At 37.4% G+C, this 27,698-nt stretch overlaps 2 protein-coding genes across 2 annotated transcripts; both read right to left on the bottom strand.

Moving 5' to 3' along the window:
- Window positions 1-4,489: 4,489 nt before the first annotated feature.
- On the bottom strand, window positions 4,490-7,285 carry ndufa6 (NADH:ubiquinone oxidoreductase subunit A6). Its single transcript, XM_058769610.1, has 3 exons — window positions 7,106-7,285; window positions 4,754-4,869; window positions 4,490-4,683 (listed from the first exon to the last, which is right to left on the bottom strand). Exons 1-3 carry the CDS (start codon window positions 7,245-7,247, stop codon window positions 4,552-4,554), a joined length of 390 nt encoding a protein of 129 aa, XP_058625593.1. The 5' UTR covers window positions 7,248-7,285; the 3' UTR covers window positions 4,490-4,551.
- A 3,056-nt stretch (window positions 7,286-10,341) lies between these two features.
- triobpb (TRIO and F-actin binding protein b) lies at window positions 10,342-25,476 on the bottom strand. The gene is given in 13 exon segments (XM_058769460.1): window positions 10,342-10,957; window positions 12,711-12,797; window positions 13,203-13,313; window positions 15,781-15,940; window positions 16,038-16,140; window positions 17,295-17,447; window positions 17,450-17,516; window positions 18,417-18,837; window positions 19,624-19,733; window positions 19,848-19,937; window positions 22,616-22,684; window positions 22,789-22,845; window positions 25,266-25,476. Coding segments are annotated over 13 exon segments (1,614 nt in total). The 5' UTR covers window positions 25,272-25,476; the 3' UTR covers window positions 10,342-10,777.
- Between the last annotated feature and the right edge of the window lie 2,222 nt (window positions 25,477-27,698).

Below are 27,698 nucleotides of genomic sequence, written 5' to 3'. Positions count from 1 at the left end.
GCGAATGCTGTTAGTGTTCCTGCAAACTCCGTCCACACAGTGCATTTTCATAGCAGAGCCTCTCAAAGTCTTTCAACCATTCTCTCCGAAAACTGTACGCCTTCTTTTCGGCTGCTGGGTCAACATTCACCACATGATCGCTATCACCAGCACCATTATTTGTAACTTTAGGTGGTTTACAAAATAAATTTTTGCATCCCTTTGCATTTCCCGCGGTAGTTCGCTCCCGGTCACCTGACAGCGGAAAGCAGTGACTGAGTGATTGACGGCTAATATTAACCAATCTAAAATCTGCATTAAATTTAAGAACGTAAAGATGAAGTTATGTAACGTCTGATAGAACGGCAGACCGTATCAGCACACAGAAGGCACATAACTGTGAATGTTTTTAGAGAAATGAAAACATGTCTCACTACAACAATTATATGCACTCGCACTAATGCGCCCAAATATATTTTGAGGTCGCACGGATTAAATTATGGGAGCATATGCGACCAAAATGGTCGCAATTTCGAGCCTTGTTTTGGTAAGGATGAAAAGGAAACTTGATAACTGATAACGCGATAACTTCTTCACTATGCCTCCGCCATTTTGAGTGATTCCGAATGACGTTTCAGCTGTGCTTTGGTACAAATCATGAAAAAAAAAGCTCTCTGAAAAATTTGCAATTACTCACACGTATACGCTCATCACCCAAGTAAATAAATTGAGGAAACCAATACGGCGGTTTATACAGCCCCTTCTGCCTCCACCTTATAACGTTACACGGACACGCTATGTTGCGTTAAAACAGGAATAATTGGCTTCTTTTACATATATATCAAGTTTCCAAGCTGTATTAACCATATTTTAGCTTGATATTTGTCACAGTGATCCTAGAAATGCTTGCCCCTTCCAAAAAGTTATTAACAGTTAACGTTACCAAAGAACAGCTGCAACAGCATTCAAAAACATACACCGGACGTGTTGTGAACCCGAAAACACAGCCAGTATTTCATTAACTTTTGATAATTGACTACTTACCAGTATTTTAAACGAGTCGTGAGGTGGTTTTAGCCATTTTCTTCAGACCAGCAAGCAGCAGTCGTTCCCGTCGTTCAGCTCTCAGCGCGATCCTCGTGTCCACGTGATCACAAATAGCCGCGAAACTTACTCAATTTTTTAAGTCGATGCAAAATACAAAAAAAATTGATAGAAAACGAGTAATAATTTTGGTTCTTAAAACTAACAGGTTTCATTGCATCATTCTCAAATATTTTCATTTAAATGTACCAAAAACATTAAGGACATGTGAAAAACATAATTTGTTAGTTAAATGCTTAATTTTTTTAATTAAAACATACTTAAATAGCACAAGTAAATTTGAGTTAAAATAAACTGTGGGATATTTACTCCTTACTTTTGGTAATTCCAACTCAAATAATCTCTTAAATGATATTCAGAGATTTTATTAAGTTAATACAAGTTTTTATTTTTGTGATTATTTACAAAGCCACTGAATTATTTTTTAGAGTGTAGATTTACTTTATTACATAACATCAAATTTATTTTTGAGCGGCGTCTGCAGCGTTAAAAGCAAGACTTAATATCTCAGATCAAAAGCTGATTTTTTTTTTTTTTTTTTTCCAAGGACACGCGTTTCATAAGGTTTCAAATTTATGTCCCTACTTTTTGTCAACACCGTCAGACATTTATTTGTTTGAGTACAAGGTTTTATTTTTTCATTATGCCATGGTCTGTCTGAATACTGGATTCTGATTGGCTGGCAGGTGTTGATTAAATTCGTTGAACCGCAGGTAGTTCCAGGTCAGTTTAATCACGTTCTATATTAATGCGCTTCCTATAAACATTGGTAACCGTAGTAACATACAGTTACAGTTGAATGGTAATACGGACGAAAATAACCGTCATTTTTATCGTTCCGGTCAAATATGGCAGCGCGAATATTATTAACATCTTTAATATGTGAATGCTGGGAAATGACCATGTATGGAGCGAATTTTGTGCCAATAATCATCAAACAAATCCAGTGTTTTGCAAATAAACACAATCTGCTTTGCAAAGAAAAACTCGACTTTCAAACAAACGCAAACTGATTTGCAAATACAAAACTATCTGAGAGAAAATGCAGATGTATGGACAAATATGTATTGTGTGTTACAACTGTGAGACTCATTTGCCTTTTAATGACGAAATGTGACTTGATTTTCTCACAAATGCGGCGGATGCAGACTGATTTTCTCACAAATGCAATCCAAAAACAGCAGATGGTGCTGTTGGTCAGTTTACGCTAGTCTCTCGAGACCCGAAACACCTGTTTACCTTTTCAGGAATACAGCAGACCAGCATGAGTGGGGAACAGGTGAGTTTCTGTCTTACTATATCTATAATTAACCATTTAGCCTAGGTGTTTTCACAAAGCATCCCCACTACAATGTTAGTGAGTGAAATTCACAATAAGTGCTGTAAAGTTGTTAATATGATTGATTAGTTCAAAAATCAGGAGTGACATGGCTAAACATTTAACTAGGCAGTCTTTCCCTATAAAAACTGATCCAATCTCTGTATCTCTTATCCTCTTTTGGATCGCAGGATATAGAATATATAGGCTACTTATGTTGATCCAATTGTTTAACATTCAAAACAATGCAGTGGTATAGCAATATATTGTCACTATACATCACTGGATATCAAAAACAAATGATCATCATAATTAATGAACAACTACGCTATATCAGGGAAAAGACATCAGCGCAGTTCGGCGCAGAGAAAAGAAAAAGCCCGAGATTAAGCCTGTGCATCACTTTCAGGTAACTATGTTCATAATCCTGTGAAACTTTTTTTAACTGCTGATGTTAGTAACGTGTTTTAATGTCGGTAATAATTTCACCACCACCAACAACGCATCTGACTTAATATTCTAGTTTCCATGACTTGTATGTATTAATAAAACAATGAGGCGATTGGTTAATTAATAATAATCATATGGTTTCATTGAATAACACTGTTAAAATACATAATGTAATACAAAATAAACAATTTACATTATTACAAATGCCTGCAAATGGCACCAAAGGCCTGGTGATTGCTGCTGTTACACTTACAGGACAATCAAATCCTTGTTTAATATTGACCAAACATTTAATTCAAATAGGCCTATCCACTTTATTTTAAATGTTTGGACACCTTTTTGCTATAGAAAACATTCATAATTTATAATGTAAGAGCTTTCTATTTCAAATAAATGCTGTTCTTTTGAACTTTCTATTGTATGATGGTGTTTTAGTGCTACGTTAAATCTAAAATTACAAGATTAAAGTCAGAATATTTTGAGAATAAAGTCAAATTTCTAAGAATAGTCGGAATATTTTGAGAATGAAGTAAAAAATTGAAATAATAAAAACAATGTTTCGAGAGTAAAGTAAAAAGTGTTTCGAGAATCAAGTCTAAATGTGCCAATAAAGTCGAAATTTGTCAAGAATAAAGTTGAAATGTTTCAAGAATAGAATCAAAACTTTTCAAGAATAAAGTCTAAATGTTTCGAGAGTAAAAACTAAATGTTTAAAGAGTAAAGTCAAAATGTTTCGTGAATAAAGTGTGTGTCGAGAATAGTCAAAATTAAAGTCTAAATGTTTAGAGAATTAAATTGTAGCAATTAAAGTTATAATATTTCGAGACTACAGCCTAAATTGCAAATTGACAGAATTTGAAAGCTGAGACTTTGGAATATTTAGACTTTATTCTCAAAATATTATAACTTTAACCTCGTAATCTTAGATTTTTTTTTTTTAATGTGGCAATAAAACACCATTGTACTATTCATCTGTGAATTCTGAAAAATAAAATGTATCACGGTTTCCACAAAAATATTGGGCGACAACTTATTATTATTATTGACAACATTGATAATAATCAGAAATGTTTCTTGAGCAGCAAATCAGCATATTAGAATGATTTCTGAAGATCATGTGACGCTGAAGACTGGAGTAATGATGCTGAAAATACAGCTGCGCATCACAGCAATCAATTACAGTTTAACATAATATTCACATAGAAAACAGCTGTTTTTAATTAGAAAGTTATTTCACATTTTTAGGTTATGATCGGACAATATTTGGCTGAGATACAACTATTTGAAAATCTGGAATCTGAGGGTGCAAAAAAATTTAATTATTGAGAAAATTGCCTTTAAAGTTGTTCAAATGAAGTTCTTCGCAATGCATATTACTAATCAAAAATTAAGTTTTGATATATTTACGGTAGGAACAAGATCTTCACTTAATATCCTAATGATTTTTGGCATAAAATAAAATTGATCATTTTGACCCAAACAATGTATTGTTGGCTATTGCTACAAGGTTTTGTACTCCAGGGTCACATATTATAAGCATCCTGTATAACGATCAATCTGTTAGTAGACGGAGAAACAGCCGCAAACGCTTCTGTTCAAATAACGATACGGTACTCAATGAAACACACGCAGACCGGAGAGTTTCAGCATCAGTGTATATTTACAGTTCAGAAAAAGAAAATCACAACACATTTCAGGGGTCAGGGGTCGTGTCCGTGGTAGAATTTGGACAGGAAGTCGGCGGGACGCTGCGCCTCGGTCTCGTGGAAGTAGCGCATGATGTGCGTCTTCTGCTTCCAGACGTTAATGGTCTCCTCCAGCTCCATCTTCCCCTGCAACACAGGAGCGAGAGCTCAGATCACAGACGCTCACGCTAGCAGACGCTAGCACGCTAACACGCACCTTGATGACCAGCATGTCGATGACGCGCGGGTCGGTCACGTGCTTGTTCTTGTCGAACATCTCCCGCAGCTTCTCGAGGCCCTGCTGCGGAGTGATGTCCAGCTGGAACGTGTGCACTGCAACACGGCACAAAAATAATAATCTCTCCATGTGTTCTGGGAGTTTATCGATAACGATAATCAGATGATATTTAGCTGAGTGTGTTATTGTAGTGTTATTGTCTCCTAAAGTTTTTGATATTGTTCATAATCTGTGGTGTTCAGATAGAAATTAATCTTTTCTATTAAGTTTTCTAATAAACTGATTTTTACATTTTATGAGCATTTTTACCTTTACAAAGCCATTTTTCTAAAAGTGTGCATCATCTTTTGTGTCAAATTCTTACATTTAATCAGTGAATTAGTATAAGACGACATTTGGGGTGTTACCAACCAAATGAAATCAGTCTCTTTGCAATGCAGAGGAAACACAGAAGCTGTGCTTACTCACATTGAATGCATTTAACCTGCAATTACAAATGCATAAATAATGTTTTGATATATTAAACATATAACGTTGAATTAATAAAAAGTTAAAAAGAACAGCATTTGATTAAAAAATAAATTTTGTGTTACATTATACAATGCTATTCAGAAGTTTGGGGTCAGTAATTTTTTCTTTCTTTTTTAAGAAATTAATACTTTTATTCAGGAGGGATGTGTTAAATGAATAAAAAGTCATAGTTAAGACTTATATTGCTAGAAAAGATTTCTATTTTGAACAAATGCTGCACTTTCTAACTTTGTATTCATCAAAGAAGAATCACATGTTACAAAAAACAATATGAAGCAGCACAACAGTTTCAACACTGATTATAAATCAGCATATTAGAATGATTTCTGAAGATCATGTGATGCTGAAGACTGGAGTAATGATGCTGAAAATACAGCTGCGTCACAGAAATAAATGTAGTTTTAAAGCATATTAAAATAGGAAACCAATATTAGAAATTGCAAAAAGATTTCACAATATTACTGTTTTTTTCTGTATTTTTGATCGAATAAATACAGCCTTAAAAACATTAAAAATCTTACTGATCTCAAACTTTTGAGTGGCAGTGTGTGTATATATATATATATATATATATGTATGTGTGTGTATGTGTGTGTGTATGTGTGTGTGTGTGTGTGTGTATGTGTGTGTGCGATTAATTGCATCCAAAATAAAAGTTTTTGTTTGCATAATATATGTGTGTGTTCTGTGTATATTTATGTATATATAAAATACACAGACAAACAGTATATATTTTGAAAATATTTACATGTATTTACATGTCTATATTTATATTCATATAATTTACATGCATATATTATTAAAAACTTTTATTATAGCCACCTCCCAATTGAAAGCACCCAGTAAACGATGATAATATTAAGCTTACTGATATTTTCAAGTCAAATGACTTTGTTTCAAAATGAATTGTTTCAAAGATATTAAATAATAATAATAATTATAATGCAGCAATATAATATATGAATAAAAATAATATTTCAATGATGCAAACAGAATTCAATTCCGATTCTGGCTTTGTCAAACTCGTGCATCACATACCAGATCAGAAAGATCAGAAATAAAAATTAAGTAAATATTTCATAAGTGGAAATAAAACGCCTCGTTAATTATGTATGTTTAGCTGTAGGTTTTTGTCTCAAAGTGGCATTCATTAATAAAATTGATATATGATAATTTACATTCAATGTTATTGCACACTGTTTTATAATGTACTACAGTACTGAAGTATAAATATCTGCCACCTAACTGCTATTTACACACCTGTTGCTAAAGAAAATGCTGCTATTTTAGTGTAAACTGAATTTATCATTGCACTTAACTGACAATAATAGTTAGCACATTTGTTTACAAGGTAACAACCTTGACAGCTGTGTTGCATTAATGTTTGTTTGTCATGTGACAATTAAGCATACTACTCTGAGACATTTGTTGCTTATTGTATACTGTTTTACACACTATTCTTTAAAAATAGTAGGCAGTATGCACTGTGTACTGAGCAGTGAGCCACTTCGAACACACTTCAAGCTTCAATTCTTTAAAGAACAGAACTGATTCGATTCACTGATGAATCATTTACTTCAGTTCATTTAGACAGAGGAATTTAATCAGAAACAGCGACTGTGTAGCGGCCAGACGGAGTGTTTGTTTGTGTTGTTGTTGGTGTGTGTGTGTGTGTTTTCTCGTGACTGTGTAGTTTGTTGTTGTTGTGTTTTCTCGTGTGTGTGTCTGACCTTGACTCGGTTCTCTTGTCTGTCTGTCTCTCTCTCTCTCTCTCTGTGTGTGTGTGTGTGTGTGTCGTACCTGTGCTAGGCACCTCTCGGTACCAGGCCCGGTAGAGCTCGCGGGCCCTGCGCCTGGCTTCACTCAGGTCGCGGCTGAAGATCGGTTTAACGACTTTAACGGCGGCGGCTCCGGAGCGAGTCGCTGCGCTGGACGCCATCATTAAACTCCGCCGCTGCTCTGCGCATGCGCGACTCCGCTGCGTTTCAAAGCCAACGCACCGCCGCCTCCTTCCGGCGCGGAGCGGAACTGCACAGTCAAAACATCCGGAACAGTCTGTAGCGGGCATGTCCATAATTTAGTGCACAATTTGCTGTGTTATTTTATTTTAATTAGCATGTCACATTTACCACATCATGTATATTTACAATAGTCATAATTGACCGAATAAAAAATGTAGGAAGCTTGTTTATTCATTTATGTGTGTTTCTATATCAGACAGCTATTATTACCGTACGATTTTCTTTTGCTGTTAAACGTTGAATCATGTGCGATCGCAAAAATGCGTCATTTTGTTGATTTTGAGTTTTGTAATAATCGCTGAATCATTAAAAAAAAAAAAAAAAAAATAGTTTGCTTATAGTTTGTGAGTGGTATGAGATTGAATATAAAAACACTAATCAGAATCAGAAAGAGCTTTATTGCCAAGTATGTTTACACACACAAGGAATTTGTCTTGGTGTTAGGAGCTTCAGTACAGAAAGTACAAACATAGTTCAGACAAATATATAATTAAGGTAATAAAAACACTAATAATGAAGAGAATAGAAAATAAATTATAAATAACAACAGTAATAAAAAGAAAAATACACAGAAAAGAAAAAATGTCCATAGACAGAACTGTGAATGTGCATGTGTCCTATGCACGGATGATGAGTTATTTGCAGGTGTACAGTACTGGGGTGTGTTCTGTGTTGTTCAGGTGGGATATGAGCCTGGAGGAAACTGGGCAACGGTTCAAAGAGAGAGTGAGCTGGGTGTGAGGGTGCTTTCACACCTGCAGATCGATTGATTTGTTCTGAAACAGGGATTAAAATAATTACAGTGTTGCTTTTTATTCTTGGTGCGGTTCGCTTTCACACGACAAAGTTTCTAAACGGACCAAAATTGTTAAAACAAGTCACGTGCGAGTAAACTGTTCTCTCATTGGTCAAAGTTCCACGGTTTATTTTCAGGAATTCCGCTCATAGTCATCCGTCAGCTTCGAGGGCTTGCTGGGTTTTTTGTAGCCGTCGTTATATAAATTTATAATTTTGAGCAGGAGTCCAGGATGTTATTATGAAATGAAAAGGCGCGCTTTGATTTTGAATGGCGAAGACGTGCTCACCCACAGACATCGTCTACTGCTTTTCAGGGAACTTACGTAATTACCCATCATACACTGTGATATAGCCTGGCTCGTTAGTCCGTTGGATCGGATTGCTTTCTCACTACAACCGAACTGCTCCAGAGTTCGTTTTCGATCTCGGACCGATTGTTTTGGTGTGGATCCGAGCGCGATTGCCACGCTCACATATGCCCAAACGAACCGAGCTAAGGGGGGAAACACGCCAGGTTCCCGAAACAACGGGCCAGGTGTGAAAGCACCCTGACTTTCTTAGCCCTTTTCCTCACTCTGGAGATATAAAGATCTTGGAGGTTGGGTAGAGGGACACGATGATCCTCTCAGCAGTCCTGACTGTCCGTTGTAGTCTTCTGATGTCTGTTTTGGTAGCTGAGCCAAACCAAACAGATATAGATGAACACAGGACGGATTCGATGATGGCGGAGTAGAACTGTTTCAGCAGCTCCTGTGGCAGGTTGAACTTTCTCAACCTCTGCTAGAGTCTATGTGAATGTCCCACTTCAGGTCCTGAGAGATGGTGCTGCCCAGGAACCTGAAAGACTCCACTGCAGTCACAGTGCTGTTCATGATGGTGAGTGGGGGGAGAGCAGGGGGGTTCCTCCTGAAGTCCACAATCATCTCCACTGTTTTGAGCGTGTTAAGCTCCAGGTTGTTGAGACTGCACCAGACAGCCAGCTGCTCAACCTCCTGTCTGTAAGCAGACTCGTCACCGTCTTTGATGAGGCCGATGAGTGTAGTTGGTGATGTTCCTCAGACCAGTCCATACTGACGCCGGATCGTTGGCTGAAAGCTCTCTTCTCAGCTTTTCAGAGTAGTTTTTAGCCACTCTGATCTCCTTTGTTAGTCCTGGTTATACAAGATTTTATCCCCACTTCTGAAATCATCCTCTTTGGCCTGACGAAGCTGTTTGAGTTTCCCAGTAAACCACGGTTTATCATTATTGAATGAATGGGATGCACATATCCTCACAGAAACTGATATATGAAGTTAGTCTCTGTGAGCTCGTCCAGATCGGTGAAAACAGGCTTGTAAAACCCGCTTTGCTTCATTAGTCCATCTTTTAACAGTTCTTAATACAGGTTTAGCTGATTTCAGTTTCTGCCTGTAGGTCATTATGAGATGAACCAAACAGTGATCAGAGAGTCCCAAAGCTGCTCGTGGGTTATTGTTGTGTAACAGTCATCTAATATATTACTGTCCCTGGTGGGACATGTAACGTGCTGTCTGTGTTTTGGCAGTTCACGGGGGAGATTTGCTTTGTTAAAATCTCCAAGAATGATTAAAAGAGAGTCCGGGTACTGTTGCTCCGTTTCATGTTAAATCAATGATTGTCAATCAGGGGTCTGGGGCCCACCGAAGGCCTCAGGATGACTTAAAACAGCTTACAATAACAAAATAAACATTCAGATAAGCTACAAGAACTAAGAATGAAGGTATTTCTTATTTTAATGCATTTTTTGTCCATAAGAAATAGGGTTCTGTTTTGGAAAACTGGGATGTTTAAAATAAGTTTGATTTCTTGAACTGGAAAAATCATCTAAAAATAAATATCTAAAACAAAATCTGATCTTTAATGGAAAACCTATGATGCCTTTGAATGTTGTTCTGGATAATGGGTGGAACTGTGTCAAAAACAGCCGATTTAGACTTTGTTTAGTGTTACTACTGATACAAATCCACTCGGATTATCTTAAAAACACTGTAAATGAACAGTCTTTAACACTAGTTAGTTAATCACGGCTACATCAACCCACCTCTGCTGGTTATTAACACACAACTGACCCGTTTTGGTTTGGCTTCAATGGCAAACAGACAATTTACCACAACTCTGAACGATTCACATGATTTCATTTCAGCTATGTGGAGACAAAACATTATAAAACTTTAAAGAACAATCACTCAGAGTCCGGAGACCAAAGAACCCATGTTTTATTAGTCCTAGTACGATATGTTTACATAAGCGTTAAACTCTAAAATTAAATATAATGACAAGAAACGCAAACATCTTTTAAAAAACATTGGCTCATTAAAGCAAAGCTCTTTGTTTTTGTGGCACAAAGGCAGTTCACACACACACACACACACTCTCTCTTTCTCACAAACACACAGGAGCAGGAGGCACATAATCAGATATTAGTTTGGCAGATAAACCCAGTGAGACTGATTATTCATACGTGTGTGTGTGTGTGTGTGCGAGATGTTCCAGTTCTGTTCCCAGGAGTAAAACACACAGAGAGACGTGAGAAAGTGCAGAAGCGTTTGTTCCAGTGTGCCGCAGCTGATTGGCCGATGGGAACGGCTGCAGCTGATTGGGCTGAAATGAAGGCACGTGTGTGAGGCTCCGCCCCTCAGGAGGCGTGTGTGTGCATGCGAGTGTGTGTGTTGTCGGTCTGCGGTCCCTCGTGCAGCGCGCTCAGTGCCAGTCTCAGGTGTTCTCTCAGCGTCTCGGCCTCGCGCTCGCTGCGGCTCTTCATCATGCTCAGCTCCTCACACACCTCACGGTAGCGCTCGCACACGCTGCTCTTCTCCTGACACGCATGAGAGAAACATGTGTTACACACAGACACACACGAAAGAAACACACGTTACACACTCACGAAATGCGTTACACGCGAGAAACACATACCACACATGAGAGAAACACACACACACCATGCGTTATACACAAGAAACCCGTCACACACGTTTGTTTTTGTGAAAAGTGGGGACTCTACATAAGTGTAATGGTTTTTATACTGTACTTACTGTATGTGCTATTGCCCTACACCAACGTTTTTACATTTTATATATATATATATATATATATATATATATATATATATATATATATAATGTTTGCAAAATGGCACATCTTTTTAAATATCTGAAAGTACACTTAACATCAGTCAGTCAATCATTATAATATGATAATCAAGTATTATTTAATGATAGAACTTTAGTAATTAAGCAGTTCTTAAAAGCTGAAGAGTTCAAAAGAAACTCCATTATTTTGACTGGAATATACAATAAAGAATATTGTTTATATATAGCGTGTCAATGCTGCATGCTATGTACACTAGGACTCTCTCACTCGCTCTCTCTCTCTCTCTGCGTGTGTGTGAGAAAGCGACGACGAGAGATGCGCCTTCACACTAGAGTTTACGTTACGTCAAATACAGGTGCGCTGCGCATCCATTGAGATGAGCTGAAAAATGTCACAGATTGCTTGACGGAGAGAGAAACTCTGAAGCGCTCAGTCAGTGTGTTCAGCGAGTGAAATATATCTGTGCTAAACTTATATATTTAGTCTCCAACTCACACACTGGCGAGTAAAATCTGACAAATTATTAGCCATTGGCTAATATTAGACATCATTTAGTCGCCCAGAGTGAAGATTTAGTCGCATATGCGAGGGATTTACTCGCAATGTAGAGGATTGCACACACACACACACACACACACACACACACACACACCATGCGTTATACACAAGAAACCCGTCACACACGTTTGTTTTTGTGAAAAGTGGGGACTCTACATAAGTGTAATGGTTTTATACTGTACTTACTGTATGTGCTATTGCCCTACACCAACGTTTTTACATTTTATATATATATATATATATATATATATATATATATATATATATATATAATGTTTGCAAAATGGCACATCTTTTAAATATCTGAAAGTACACTTAACATCAGTCAGTCAATCATTATAATATGATAATCAAGTATTATTTAATGATAGAACTTTAGTAATTAAGCAGTTCTTAAAAGCTGAAGAGTTCAAAAGAAACTCCATTATTTTGACTGGAATATACAATAAAGAATATTGTTTATATATAGCGTGTCAATGCTGCATGCTATGTACACTAGGACTCTCTCACTCGCTCTCTCTCTCTCTGCGTGTGTGAGAAAGCGACGACGAGAGATGCGCCTTCACACTAGAGTTTACGTTACGTCAAATACAGGTGCGCTGCGCATCCATTGAGATGAGCTGAAAAATGTCACAGATTGCTTGACGGAGAGAGAAACTCTGAAGCGCTCAGTCAGTGTGTTCAGCGAGTGAAATATATCTGTGCTAAACTTATATATTTAGTCTCCAACTCACACACTGGCGAGTAAAATCTGACAAATTATTAGCCATTGGCTAATATTAGACATCATTTAGTCGCCCAGAGTGAAGATTTAGTCGCATATGCGAGGGATTTACTCGCAATGTAGAGGATTGCACACACACACACACACACACACACACACACACTCTCTCACAGACTCACACACACAGGTATGTTACCGTAGTGAGGAAGAGCAGCTGGTTGCGGAGGCTGCTGAGCTGCTTCTGTAAGTACTGCAGTTCGTTCTCTCTCACACGCAGCAGCACCTGCCACACACACACACACACACGATCAACACAGAGATGAAGAAAACACAGCAGGCGTCTGATTTCAAGTGACTTCAGAATATCCCTAAACTGATCAGGAGCAGCCAGGAGGATGATCACCTCACTTCCTATACTTCATGAACATCTGATCCATTACATAATCAACAAATCATTACTGAGGAACATGTATCATCGGTGTTCTTCTATTCACTCGTGGTGCTCATTTTGTGTTTTTGACAGTGCTTCGCTAATAGGGCAGGTTATAGACAGATTTCACAAATACATTTGATTCAGAATCACAAGCTCTTGATTCAGTTCCGTACTGATCTGTCTGGATGTGTGAGACATGTGACAGAAACACATTACAGTGAGTGATAAGAGAGTCAGAGAGAGTCACTGCATCACCTGTGTCTCACACCACGACCTCTCAGTGCTGTCAGTCACTCCGTCTGACCCTTGACCTGTGACCAGAGACCGAATGACCTTCACCTCCTCTGACAGACGCGCCTGGAGGTCCTACACACACACACACACATTAAAACTCACAGATGCAAACAGGTAAGGGAGAAATTACTTATGCTCACATGTACTTACTTTAAGGTATTTTTTTAATATTTTTTTATTACCTTGTATGTCCAAAACAGTTGCTAAAACAATTTACTCACGATTTAATACATTTGTTATAAAAGATGAAGTGCTATGCAGGCTATTTAAGACAATATTGGCCGATTAGACAGCAATGCTGACCTAAAACGTTAAAAAAATGTTTGCCCTCTCTCTCTTCACCGTTCCCACATCTCTGACCTCAAACACATAAAATATTACACATTTTAAACATAGATTTTAAATTAAAGAGTAAAGAAAGTTGTGCAAACCTTATTGAAACAACCAGTTCTTTATTTACCCTTACATTTCTTTGGGGGGGCGCTGTTATTTTATGTGCACAGTACATTCTGCGTCGGTGACGTCAGATGGTTGCACTCGGTGAGCCACTGGCGCTTTTTACCGCAACACAACTTAGAAAATAAAATACTGATACGATGCCACATTGTGTGGCTTTTGGTTGTAATTTCAGTCGAAGGGCAACAAGAGAAGCGATGCAAGACTTCACTGCTTTTTTCATAATGAGAAGATGCCTGTGAACGAATAAAACTTCCTAAAGACCTACTTCTTTGTTCTCTCCACTTTAGCCCTGATGCTTTTGAGTCTTTTAGTAGACCACAGCTACTGAAAGAGCTCACAAACGGTAGAGATAAGAAATGCTATGTCATCCTGTTAGCATGTAAACATGCCGACGCTAATCATGACGCCACGGCCACTGGAGGAGTTTCTCAAGCGCAGATTTCCCTCGAGATACAGAGGCGTTTACACTCCTTGTGAGAAAAAATTATATCATATGGTATTTGGTTTAAGCCTATGATTATATCCATCTCCACCTGTAAGCTCTTTCAGTAGCTGTGATCATCATATCAGTATTTTATTTTATTTGTGTATTCCAAGTTGTGTTGTGGTCTTTCAAGATTTTCTCCTTATCTCTCTGACAGGATTTTCGATCACCTACTGTCCCCCTGAAGCAAGGTGTCCCCCAGGGATCCGTTCTCGGACCATTATTATTCATAATTTATATAATGCTTCTCGGTCAGATCTTACACCGCCATGGTCTAAATTATCACTTTTACGCTGATGAAGTCCAATTACACACTATCTGTACACTTGCTCTCTCTGCCCAAACTGACAAAATTTCTGCTTGTGTGAACGAAATAAAACTTAAATTTTCTAAAACTTAAAATTGACAAAACTGAGATAATTTTTATTGGAACTCCGTCACTCACTAGCAATATTCCTACTAATTTCAACTGTGAGATCGCTGGTTCTTACATCAAACCATCAAGAAATGTTAAACATTTAGGTGTAATCTTCGGTTCCTCTCTGTCCTTTCAGACTTATATGTGATGCGATCTAGGAAAACCCAAAACATGGTGAAATTTTACCTTTTTTTAGGTTTTGATATCATATGAAAGCTTGGTTCAAGCCCTTTCCAAAACTGTTTATTTCACCCATAGCTTGACCGTAACGAAAGTTATGGCTATCTGAAGTTGGCGGATAGCTATGATTTTCAGGAATGGAATTGAGAAAAACAGGTTTAAAGTGAGACGGGTTTCACTTTCACATCACGGGTTTAATGACAGCTGTCTGTAAGGAGCGCTATACTGCATCATTACGCAGACTAACGTCACCCTGAAGAGGACAGTTTTCCGTTGTTTATCATGGGCATAGTCTCTGAACTTTTGATCACCCCTTGTTTGTTTAGATAGCACGAATATTGTACCTCAGAAAAGCGAGCGCAGCGCAACTGTTTGCGCACCTGTGCATGGCACCAATGGCCTCTTCATTGGTTTACCTGCTAGCTCCATTTCCACATTACAAGTTTTGTATTGGTTGCGCTTGATTCTTTTATGCTATGTTTCCCTGTCTGTATAATGCTCTTTTACCGTTTCTACTAACTATTGTTTGTCATTATCGTCTACCCTTTCAGTGTAATTCTTTTCTTGTTGAACGTACATTGTAAAGCGCCCTTGAGCCCTGAAAAGGCGCTACATAAATAAAACTTATTTAAATAAATTTATTATTGGTAAAAATAGGAACAGGTATAGCTCACCAAGTGTAACCATTTGACGTCATCAGAACAATGGCGCCCCCCATAGTACAAAATATGTATAAAACGATTGTGAATTTATTAAATAACAAATCTTTCATGGGTTTTCTGCTACGTATTTCAGTAAGAGACATCATTTACGTTATATTAAGCCATACAAGTCTTAAGCCCTAAACACACTGCACGATTTTCAGCTGTCCCAGACGAAAGATTGGCATCGTGAAACAATCGTGGCCAATCAGAAATCGCCGCGATTGCTTCACGATGCCAGTCTTTCATCTGGGACACCTGAAGTTTTTGTTGGTGTTTGGAGGTTTTGTGCGGTACCTGGTTGTCTCTCTTCAGTTGCTCCATCTGTGTGTCCTTCTGGCTCACGAGTCGCTCCGCATCCAGACTGTGCTGCTGCGCTCGCTTCAGATCCACACACTTCTGAGTGTATCGCTCCGACAGAGACGCCAGCTCCCGCCGCAGGGACACCAGCTCCGCCCTGCACACACACACACACAGAGATGAGCTCCAGACACCACTCCTGCAGCGCACATGTACGTGTGTGTGTGTGTTTGTGTTTATGTGTGTGTACTCACTGTTGCTGCTTGTCGAGTGTGTGTGAGTCTGTCCCATGTGTCTCTCTGAGTTGTGTGACTTTCTCCAGCTCTTCTCTGTGTGCTTTCTGTAGCGCCTCCATCACTGACAACACAAACACACTGTTACACACACACACGTACATCACTGGAGCACTACAGCTAACACTGATCACCACAGAACTGAACACACACTGGAGGAGTCCAGCAGCAAGCACTCTTTTATTCATGCAAACATTAGGACCCTATGATTTCTGTGAATGGAATCCAGTCATAGACAGAATTTACTGTATGTAAATTTACTGAATGTCACAGAATTTGCCAAATTTTGAACTAAGAAATCAAAAAAAAGTCAGTGCACTTAAATCAAACACACAATATGGACTACGGTCTGCAAATATTTAGCTGCAAAAATACTGTTTAAATATGAATATTCTGCGTGTCTCTGTGTGAATGAATGATGCAGAATCACGGTTTCGTTTACTACAAACATGCTGACGCTCGCTGTGTTTTTAGCCTCTGCTGTTTCACTAATGAGGACGTCAATACATGAACATCTCCAGAACTGCTCTCAGAATCACTTCATGACCATTTTACCCTTTCATTTGAGAAAAACTATCGTCATATATCATATACAAACAGAAACCTGTCAAAATAAAAGTGCGGTTTAACTTGAAGAAACTGTGACAGAAATATATTACTTATTTTAGGCCAGATGATAGTTATTAAATTATGATTAAAACATTATTTTTAAAGGAATATTTACCAGAAAAAAACATTTACCAGATCGCATTGCCCAGAAAAATGTAAATACACAACAGTATTTCTGAAAATAAATAAACACATAAATAAATAAAATAACATAAAATAAGCTAATAACAATTTTTTTTTTTATATAAAATTAATTATCCAGAGAAAATTTCATGAACCCATTAAAATGGAATCCAGAAAATTAATGGAAAACAGAATTAGGTAAAAATAACTTAATTTGAGGAAGAAGAAAAAAAAAAAAAAAAAAACGTATTTCAATACATATTTCAATGTCATTTTTGTTCAACTTTTAATAAATTACTGGTAAATTGTGTAAGTTTCATGATTTCAATTAACTACAAATGCTTTTTGATTGTTTTTGTTTGTTTACATTTAAGCATAAAAACAGAGGCTAGAAAAATTTAACCGAAAGAAAACCTAATCCTGAAAATGTGCAGACAGTCAAGCCCCGCCCACTATAGAGCGTGATCTGCAGTGATTGGTCATTACCGCGAGCGGTGGCGTCGCTCTCCTCCTTTAGCAGTGTGTCTCGTTCCCGCTCCAGTGCGCTAATCTGCTGTGAATGCTGCTTCTCCAGCTCCTCCAGCACCTCCCTGTGTGTGCGCTCCATCTGCTGCAGCATCGCCCTGCAGCCTGACTCCGCCCACAGTGCCCCGCCCCCCTCCCCGGCCCCACCCCCAGCTCCGCCAGCTGCTGCCTCAGAGACGCCACCTGCAAGAGAGAGACAGGCGGAGGTAAAGCCTTCTGCAGGAAGTGCAGGTGCACTGGACAGGAAGTGTGAAACACGCTCATGCACACACTCACACACACACAGAGAGAAACACAAATGACTGTGAATAAGGTCTTTATAAAGCTCATACAGTCATTTGTGCAGGTGATTGTTAACCCTTATAACGCATGATCCTATTTTCTGGGAACATAAGCTTATGAAAGTCATTACTTAATAGCTTTAACCAAAAACATTGTATCTCTTTGTACTTGTGAACATGTGAACATTTTAACATTTAGCATTTTACCATGTGTTTACCACACTTACAATTTGTTTAATAAATTTTAAAATGAAATTTTTACTGTACAAATATATCTAAACCAATGTGATGCAAGGAAAAAAAAAAAAAACATATATATATCTGAATATATATCATACAATTCATAAAATAATATGAATAATATAATATGACAATTACCAGAATTGAATTCCTTTGAACTAATGGTGATCAAAAACAGCCCAAATTTATGAAAACTACATATTTGATTTCAACATATATACATATATTACTCTGTAATGTTTTCAAACTAAATTGCACATATTTTACAATTATGAAGAAAGTTATGAAAAAAATTATGTGAGAGATATGGAAAAGATGCTAAAAAAATACGGGAATAAATTTTATTTTCCCGAATATCGGCATAATATCATGTGAATAATATATTTTGATAGCTTTGACGTATTTTCAAAGTTTGGTTCCCACCAAAAAGGTGCGTTTCTTAATTTTTCCAAATTTCTTCAGTTCAGAAATGCTTTATATAAGGGTTAACCGGTCTCTCTGTGTTCTATTCAGTTCTCATAAAGTCATTCATGAGAGCAGATAGACTATATTCACGCACTACCTCCCTCTCCAGGGCCTGATTGGCAGACAGGCCTGACCGCGAGCCCATCGGTGGGAGCGACCTCGTCTCTTTGAGCGGCAGCCGCTCAAACTCCGCCCACTTCTTCTCAATCTCCTCCTCTATTCGTCTCTGTTCCGACTGCTGGCCCACCCCCTTCCGCGAAAGCACCGCCTCCCACTGGTTGTGGGCATCGTCACGCAGCCGCTCCTGCCATTGGCTGTGTTCTCTCACCTGCCCCTCCCCCGACTCTCTCTGATTGGTGGAGGCAGGGGTAGAAGGCGTGGCTATGGGCGACAGCTCAACATAGTCGAATTTGCGGTGGGTAGGGTTTGCGGTGGTGGAGGTGGCCTCTGATTGGCTGCGGTGGCGGAGGGATGAGGAATGACGGGCGTTTTCTTTATCACTGCTACAGTTGGGCAGCCTGGAACACACATGCACAGATTCAACACGTCAGCGACTCAGTCTCATTAGCACTGCAACTAACGACTAGTGTCAATTAACCTACTGATGAAGCAGATCTAAATCATGCTCAATGCTTTCCATCAAACTCAAGTCTGTATAATCTATGCGACACATGGTTTAAAATATAAATAGTGCCAATACGAAAAAACACTGACAGAATCACAACTGAAAATAAAATAACTAAGGTGTTTTTAATACACTATAATAATTAAATTAATGTAGAATATTCTGTTAAATGTGAAATTTGTATATAACAGAAATAAAAGTATTTTTATTACTTAAATATTTTCATTTTATTAAAAAATGAAAAATAAATGCAAAATAATAAAGTGTATAGCATAATATTACTACTGAATTAAAAAATATTTAACAATAATAGTTATTTAAATATTTTATTAAATTAATAAAAGCAACATTAATAATACTATCATACTTAAAGTATATTATTATTAATTATTTTATACATTCTGTTTTAAATAAGAGTTATAACCTAATAATACTATTGTACCTTGAGTATTTTGACAATAATGCTTATTTATATATTTTTGTTTATTAATGAATAACAAAAGTAACATAAATATTATACTTTGAAATGAGTATATATTAATTAAAAATAGAGTGAGTGAGTGAGAGAGAGTGAGAGAGTGAGTGAGTGAGAGAGAGTGAGAGAGTGAGTGAGAGAGTGAGTGAGTGAGTGAGTGAGTGAGTGAGTGAGTGAGTGAGTGAGTGAGTGAGTGAGACTGACTGTGTGAGGTCTGGAGAGCTGCTGGGCCGGACGTTCTTCTTCAAGACCTCGATCCAGTTCCTGCGTATGCCGGCCGTCATGGCAGAGAGAGTGAAGACGGCGTCTCTGGTCTGCAGCACACACACACACACACACACACACACACACACACACACTGAGTATGATCTGCAGATCAGACAGTCTGCGCAGGAATGCAGCGAGTTCAGACGCGATCCTGTACTGACCTCAATCTGAAAGCCGTAGTTCTTCTCCACGTCAAACTCCGAGACCTTCACACACGCCTTCAGATCGATCTCGCCATCCACCTCGTCCCTCTGAGCACACAGACGCATATCAACCATATAATAACAGCATCATCATCAGAAACCATTCAGAAGATCAGCACACGAGAATGATTTCTGAAGGATCGTGTGACACTGAAAACTGGAGTAATGATGCTAGAAGTACAGCTTAGATCACAGAAATAAATTACAGTTTAACAGATATTCACATAGAAAACAGCCGTTTCACATTCTAATAATATTACAGTATTTTTGAACAGTGGTAAAAGAGTGTTATTAGCGCTTATTCCATGGTCTGTCTGAATACTGGATTCTGATTGGCTGGCAGGTATGCAGTAAAACAGTTTAATGCACAGGTAGTCAGTTTAATCACCGTTCTATATTAACGCGCTGCTTTAATTGATGCACACAGAGAGAGAGAGAGAGAGAGAGAGAGAGACAAAGATGGACAGAGCGAGAGCAGAGGATCTGTAGACACGGTTTCTCTTTCTCTATTTGCTGTAGATCACACTTTCTGCTGATGTGTCCTAAATATCACAATGTGAGGGAAACATTTCTCCCCAGATTTGAAGCATTGATTCCATCATTTACTGAACTTAATGATACTGAGAAAATGCCCTTCTTACTTGGAGAAGATGATAACAGCTGCACTCGCTGCTAAATATGTATTAACCATTCACAATGTTAGATGTTAAACATGATTAACTCTAAACTGACTGACTTTATCTTTTCATTTATTTAGATGGATTTTATTTATTATTATTTCTGTTGTTATATATATATATATATATATGCATGCTTTGGCAACATTGTTTTACATAGTCATGTTCGCGTGTTATTAGCACGTTTATTAGGCCTGTTGCAATAATTAAATAACCATCTAATTGCGATTATTTGATCTAACCGCGGTTGTTGCAGACAACCACGATTAATGTGCTTTTTATACGGCACAAGGGGGAGTCATACACCAAAAGAAACAGAAGAGCACCAGTTTGGTTTTCATGTTAGGGACAGAATTATATTTACATTGTTAAATTTAAAGGGCAAAATCTACCTAAATACATGCATCACTCCTTTGTGAATGTCTTTCGCTCTCGGTTACGTTGCTTCTACCGGCTGTGTTTATTGCTGCGGATATGCAATGCAGAGAGACCTATACGCCATGCCCTCTTCTGGAGACGGGGCGGGAATATGCAGATCATTTGCATTAAAGCTATACACTCCAAATCAGCTCGTTTTTAGACACACCCCAAAAATGACATTTTCCAGCTGTTATAATAAATGATCTGTGGGGAATTTTGGGCTGAAACTTCACAGACACATTCTGGGGAAACCCAAGTTTAATTTCATAGTTTATATATTTTTATTCAAATGTAGTTTTTCCTCTGTAATGAGGAAGTGAGTATTTAGTGGATTGTGTTTAACAAAGGGTTTTTAAAAAAAAAAAAAAAAAAAAAGTGTGACCATTAGTTCCACAAACACAATATTGATATTCTGTGGTGTAGAAAATAAATAAATAAATAGCGCTGGTGTTGGATCGATATTGGCCGATTCTTAGAATTTGGAATACTCCACGTAATCTTACACTGCAACATAATAACTACAGAAAGATTAAGAGAGAACATCATAATTATTTACTGAACCCTTAAATGAATCACAATTATATAATGAAAGCCATAAAAAACAACAACAGACAATTAAATCACAATAACTGTGACTATTTCTAGACAATTAATCATCAGCCAAATTTCATAATCATGACAGCCCTAGTGTTCATGTGCATTTGCTCATTATTAGTGCCAGTGTTGGGGGTAACGCATTACAAGTAACACGAGTTACGTAATCAGATTAGTTTTTTCAAGTAACTAGTAAAGTAATGCATTACTTTTTAATTTACAAGAAAATGAGATATTTTTTCAAAAAAGTAACGCCAGTTACTTTTTTCCCCATTTATTGACTGACAGCTCTCCTGTCCCCATATTAGGAGAAATCAGAAGTACAGAGGCGTTGTGTGCGCCGTGTGAACATGACCTTACTGTAGTTCTAGACTAAATGTGAATGTGCATTAATTCATCCCGCTCGCAAAAAAACTGATTTGGTATTCATCAAAATGAATTAAAACTTTGAAATGCAAACTCAGAATATGACGCAAACCTGCAATAATTAAAAGTGTTAAACAACACATATGTCTCTAATTCCATTTTATTAACCAATGCCTTTGCTGCTGGCCTTTGATGATCCAGTTCAAATCACACTAATAAGCAAAAATGACTTAAGATAAACTAACAATCGTGCTTCACTGTTTTTATTGCTGAAGAGCGTTGAACCTTCTTCTCCTGCGCTCTACTGTACAGACATGAATTTACTTTCCCTTCAGCCTGAAGATTATTCATTACACTTTTTTTGGTGTGAAAGGGCTTTTACATTTGTTATAAATATAACTTCTTATATTAAAAACAATTAAGCCCCGCTCACATTTAAAAAGTAACGCAAAAAGTAACTAAGTAACGTAAATAGTTACTTTTTTAAGGGAGTAACGCAATATTGTAATGCATTACTTTTAAAAATAACTTTCCCAACACTGATTAGTGCACGTGTTCAAATGTTGCTAGCGTTTTTGTGAGTGTTCATGTGTTCATATATTATTAGCATGTCTGTGTGTTATTAGTGTGTTGTTAGCATTTGTCCGTGTGTTAGCATGTGATTCTCACCTCTTCTGCTGCAGAGTCTCTGTAGTACTTCAGTCCAGCATCCGTCAGCACAAACCAGTGTTTCCTCCACTGCGCGCACACACACACACACACACACACACACACGCACGCGGTCAGTCGTCAAACACATCTCAGCATCATCTCACACTGAAGGTCAGACAGATGAGTCTCACCTCTCCGCTCTCGTCCAGTTTAGACATCCATCCCTTCTTGAAGTTCAGCAGGTCAGGCTGCAGACAGACGGAAGGACGAATGGGTTCATCAGACCAGTGTAATCACACACACAGACACACACACACACATTAGTGTCACCATCAGTGTGAGTGTGTGAGGAACAAAACACAAGAGCACAGGAAACATGAAACTGCTGCTGTCGGTTACCACTGAATGAAACACACATGCAGTGTTTCACACCCTAACACACTTTACCAGGGAGGGTCGGCCAGATAATATTAGTGAAACTCATCTCTATCATGATTACTTTCACATGATTTTGCTGTGTTACTTCGACAACAGTTTATCCTTCCCATGCACTTTTAAGCCTATTTGTCCTACTGCCTGCAAGATTAAGACGGAGAACATTTTGTTTATATTAGGATAGTATTAGCTGTTGCTGTTGTGACAAAAATAGAGAAAAAATTCAAATCTAAATTTAAAACATTCTCCACTTATAAATTAACTTATTCATATACACTTTTAACCATTAACAACATTATTGCATTTCTGATTATTCATGCATTTTATAGCATTTTCTATGCGTTTTTGGTGCTTTTTAATGTACATCTTATGTATATTGATAATGTACAGCACAACGGTCTACTAATATATATATATATATATATATATATATGTTTGTATATGTGCGCAATGGTGGTGTTAAAGGGTAAAAGTTCATATAAAAGGTAAGAATTTATAAGCCAAGAAAGTTTTACATTTAGATTTGAATTCTGCTTTTATTTTTGACATTGTTAATAAAAGTATAAAAATAAATTATTGTATGTTTTGACACAAACACGAGATAGTTTATTATGAAATAGGATTTACAAAAAAAGAGATATGATAGAAACTATTGTATGTTTGAATTAAATATTTTATATAAACAATTACATGTCAACAGAACTACTTAAGAAATTACAGCATATTTCAAACCTGTGGGAAGCTTTTTTTTAAAAAGCGAACTGCCACATACTTACCCTTTTTGTTTAAAATAATAAATATATTACATACAAAACCATGAATAGATAAATATTAATTACAGCAGACGGTTTAGGATTAGTCACTGGTGATGGGTTTGGTACGGTGCGGTTTACTCTGATCACTAGTTCTCGTGTAGTTTAGTAATAGCAGCGTGTGTCTGGACAGGCCATGTTTCTGATTACCCAGCAGGCATTGGGGTTCGTGCGATCACAAAGAAATATGACAAATTCAGAATGAGTCAATCGAGCAGCTGAGTTTCAATAAAAGCTTTTACAGGACTGAATGAAACAGCTACTGATTCATAATTCATCATATCAAATGATTCCTCATGATACAAGCAGCGATTCAGTAGCGAAGCACAAATAAACATCATCAGAAAAACAGATACGATCGACTGTTACACGCTCAGTGAACATGATCATGTCTTAAAGGCGTCATTACACGGCCGAGTTAAGGCTGCTCTGCACCTGCTCAAATTCAGTGTAAAGATGCAAAGCCACATTAAATAATGCATGCTCTGACGCACCTCTGATAGCATGCATACATCTCAGAGACGTCTATTTGACATCTGCAAGACACATTTCTTTTTAAAAGAGTGTTTGCTCATCTGCAATACGTCTATAGGACCTTTCTTATCAGATGTCAAATAGACGTTTATTAGATGTCTTTAAGATGTTTATGATTTAGAAAGTATGTAAAACTGACATCACACAGATATCTGTATACAGCAGATGCTTTCCAGATTAAGAGATCTTTAACAGACATCTTGCAGATGTACGCGTGCTATAGAAGACACAATGCACATCTCTGACACGTCTATTTGATACAAAAATACTCACATGACTTTTTTTGATGCACATGGTGGAATTTCATCGGTAAATGTGTTTCCATCGTAGTTTATGCACATTTTTTCTTATTGGATAAAAAGTTTATCCAATAAGTTATGCACATTTTTAGAATTTGAATTGAATGCACATTTTGGCGTTTCCATGCAGGGTTTTTATTTTTTTTTTTTTTATGCGATATTCAGAAATGCACACAAAAATAGGTGGATGGAAACATCTTATGCCACTTCAGAAGCGGTGTAACTTTGCAGTGTAAATCAGGAAGCAGTATAATCAACATATTTAACTGTATTAATCTGACCTCCACTGAGTTTGTGTGTATTAACATCAACAAAAACAACAAACCAGCAAAGATTAGCCTGAGCATTGCGCGTGCACGGTGTGGGGTGTGTCACGCGCGCAGAAACACACAAATATAAAAACAACAAGTTGTGTTTGCTCACGAATCACCCACACACACACACACACAGAGTGCGCAAACACAACAAACACTACACACCCACACACAAAGACAGAAATCCGCGAGCACTTATACAACACCGAATCAAACTAGCATCGTGTTTACACTCAGAGCGACGGTTATTAAAGTGAATTAAAGTGAAACTGACCGTCATGATGTTCAATCCAGCCGCAGCACAAACACAAACACAAGCACTGATCAAATAAACCGCATCGGAGGAGCTCCAGCGCTCTCAAGTTTCGCTAAAGCTGAAGATCGTCATGTTCAATCACACTTTTAATCTCTTGAATCGATGGATCGGAGCTTAAGTTTGACGGAACTCGCGCTGCTGTCGCTGTTGCCGGGGCGGAGCCTGATGAGGGTTCAGCGGAAGCGAGCGGCCAATCAGAACCGCCCAGCGCAGCGTAGCAACCAATCGGAACCGCTCAACGGGAGCGCGGTAGCCAATCAGAACTGCCTAGAGCAGCACAGCGACCAATTAGAACCGCACGTCGCAGCTCAGCAACCAATCAGAACCGCGCCATTCAATAGGCTCATAGTAAATCCGTCAACTACTAAAATCGTGAGGAAAAACTCAGTAGCCTACTATAGAAACGTAGCCCCCTGACTTAATTTAATCTTAATTTAAAGGCTAAACAAAATGGTTTTTCATGCCCCATTGGCAGATTTTTTTTTTTTTAAGCAAAAACTAAAAACAAGACAAAATATCTTAAGTCATTTTCTAGTCAAGTAAATGCATCCCGATTCAAGACTTTTTAGATATTTATGCTAGAAAACAAGACAAAAATCCTAAGAAAATATTTTTTGCAGTGTACACAGATATATATTTTTTGCTTGTTTTAACCAAAAACTAAAAACAAGACATAATAGCTTAAGTCATTTTACTAGTCAAATAAATGCATCCCGATTCAAGAATTTTTAGATATTTATACTAGAAAACAAAACAAAAATCCTAAGATTTGTTTGTTTTGTTTCTTGCAGTGTACACAGATATATATTTTTTTGCTTGTTTTAACTAAAAACAAGACATAATAGATTAAGTCTTTTTACTAGTCAAGTAAATGCATCCCGATTCAAGACTCTTTAGATATTTATGTTAGAAAACAAGACAAAAATCCTAAGAAAATATTTTTTTGCAGTGTACACAGGAGATATTTTATTGCTTGTTGTAAGCAAAAACTAAAAAACAAGACATAATATCTTAAGTCATTTTACTAGTCAAGTAAATGCATCCCGAGTCAAGACTTTTTAGATATTTATACTAGAAAACAAGACAAAAATCCTAAGAAATTTTTTTTTCGTTTTGTTTTTTTGCAGTGTACACAGATATATATTTTTTGCTTGTTTTAACCAAAAACTAAAAACAAGACATAATATCTTAAATCTTTTACTAGTCAAGTAAATGCATCCCAATTCAAGACTCTTTAGATATTTATGCTAGAAAACAAGACAAAAATCCTAAGAAATTTTTTTTTGCAGTGTACACAGGAGATATATTTTATTGCTTGTTGTAAGCAAAAACTAAAAACAAGACATAATATCTTAAGTCATTTTACTAGTCAAGTAAATGCATCTCGATTCAAGACTTTTTAGATATTTATACTAGAACACAAAACAAAACAAAAATCACTATTCACTTCACTTTTGTGTTCTATGGAAGATGGTCAGTCATACAGGTTTGGTACAACAATGCTGAGTAAGTGATGACAGAGTTATTAATTAGTGGGTGAGTGAACTCTTGAATCGTGAGTGTGTTCATGACGTGCCTGTTGCATTGGTTCTTCATCGGTCTGCTCCACACTGCAGGAGAAATACACCGACGGTCTGTGTGTTTTCTGCAGAACAAACACACACCTGGTGAGCGGCGTTGGAGCTACAGTGCCTCCGCAGGCGGACGGAGGTGTTACTGTACCTGGTTCTGTCCCGACGCTCTGGACGGGTTTCTGCCGGACTGCATCTGATCCGCAGCCGGACTGCTCGCTCTCTGTCACAAACACAGGTGAAATACATGATCAGAGCGGCTGACACACAGGTCAACGCCCTCAGGCCGGTTAAATATAAAATTTGAAACATTACTAAGAACTGTGGCATATATGCATTATATCTTAGCGGTGAGCAAATCACTTTAAAGGCCAATTCACACCAAAAACAATAATAACAATGACAATTACGAGAATGATTACATTAACAATCACTATGATAACACTAACGATAACTATAATGATAACTGTAATGATTACAATAAAGCAAACTGTAATGATAACTATATTTTTTACTATAATGATAACTGTAATGTTATCATTATAACTAACGATAACTATAACAATAATAATTTTAGCTGTAATGATAACTATAATAGCTACAATGATAACAATATTCACAACCGTACATCTGTATACGATGAATGTTATCTATAACAATGAATATAATGATAACTATTCGAATTGGCTGTCAATGTTTTTATCGTTCATTTATCGTTCACATCTTAAAAAGCAAAGAGAATAACATAAGTGGACTTTGAATGATTAATTTCCACTTTGAACGATTGCGTAATTGTGGCATCCGTAATTGTAATTGCATT

The sequence above is a fragment of the Onychostoma macrolepis genome, chromosome 03, assembly GCF_012432095.1.
Source record: "Onychostoma macrolepis isolate SWU-2019 chromosome 03, ASM1243209v1, whole genome shotgun sequence".
Classification (NCBI taxonomy): Eukaryota; Metazoa; Chordata; class Actinopteri; order Cypriniformes; family Cyprinidae; genus Onychostoma; species Onychostoma macrolepis.
This window is presented reverse-complemented; position numbering and strand designations above follow the sequence as displayed.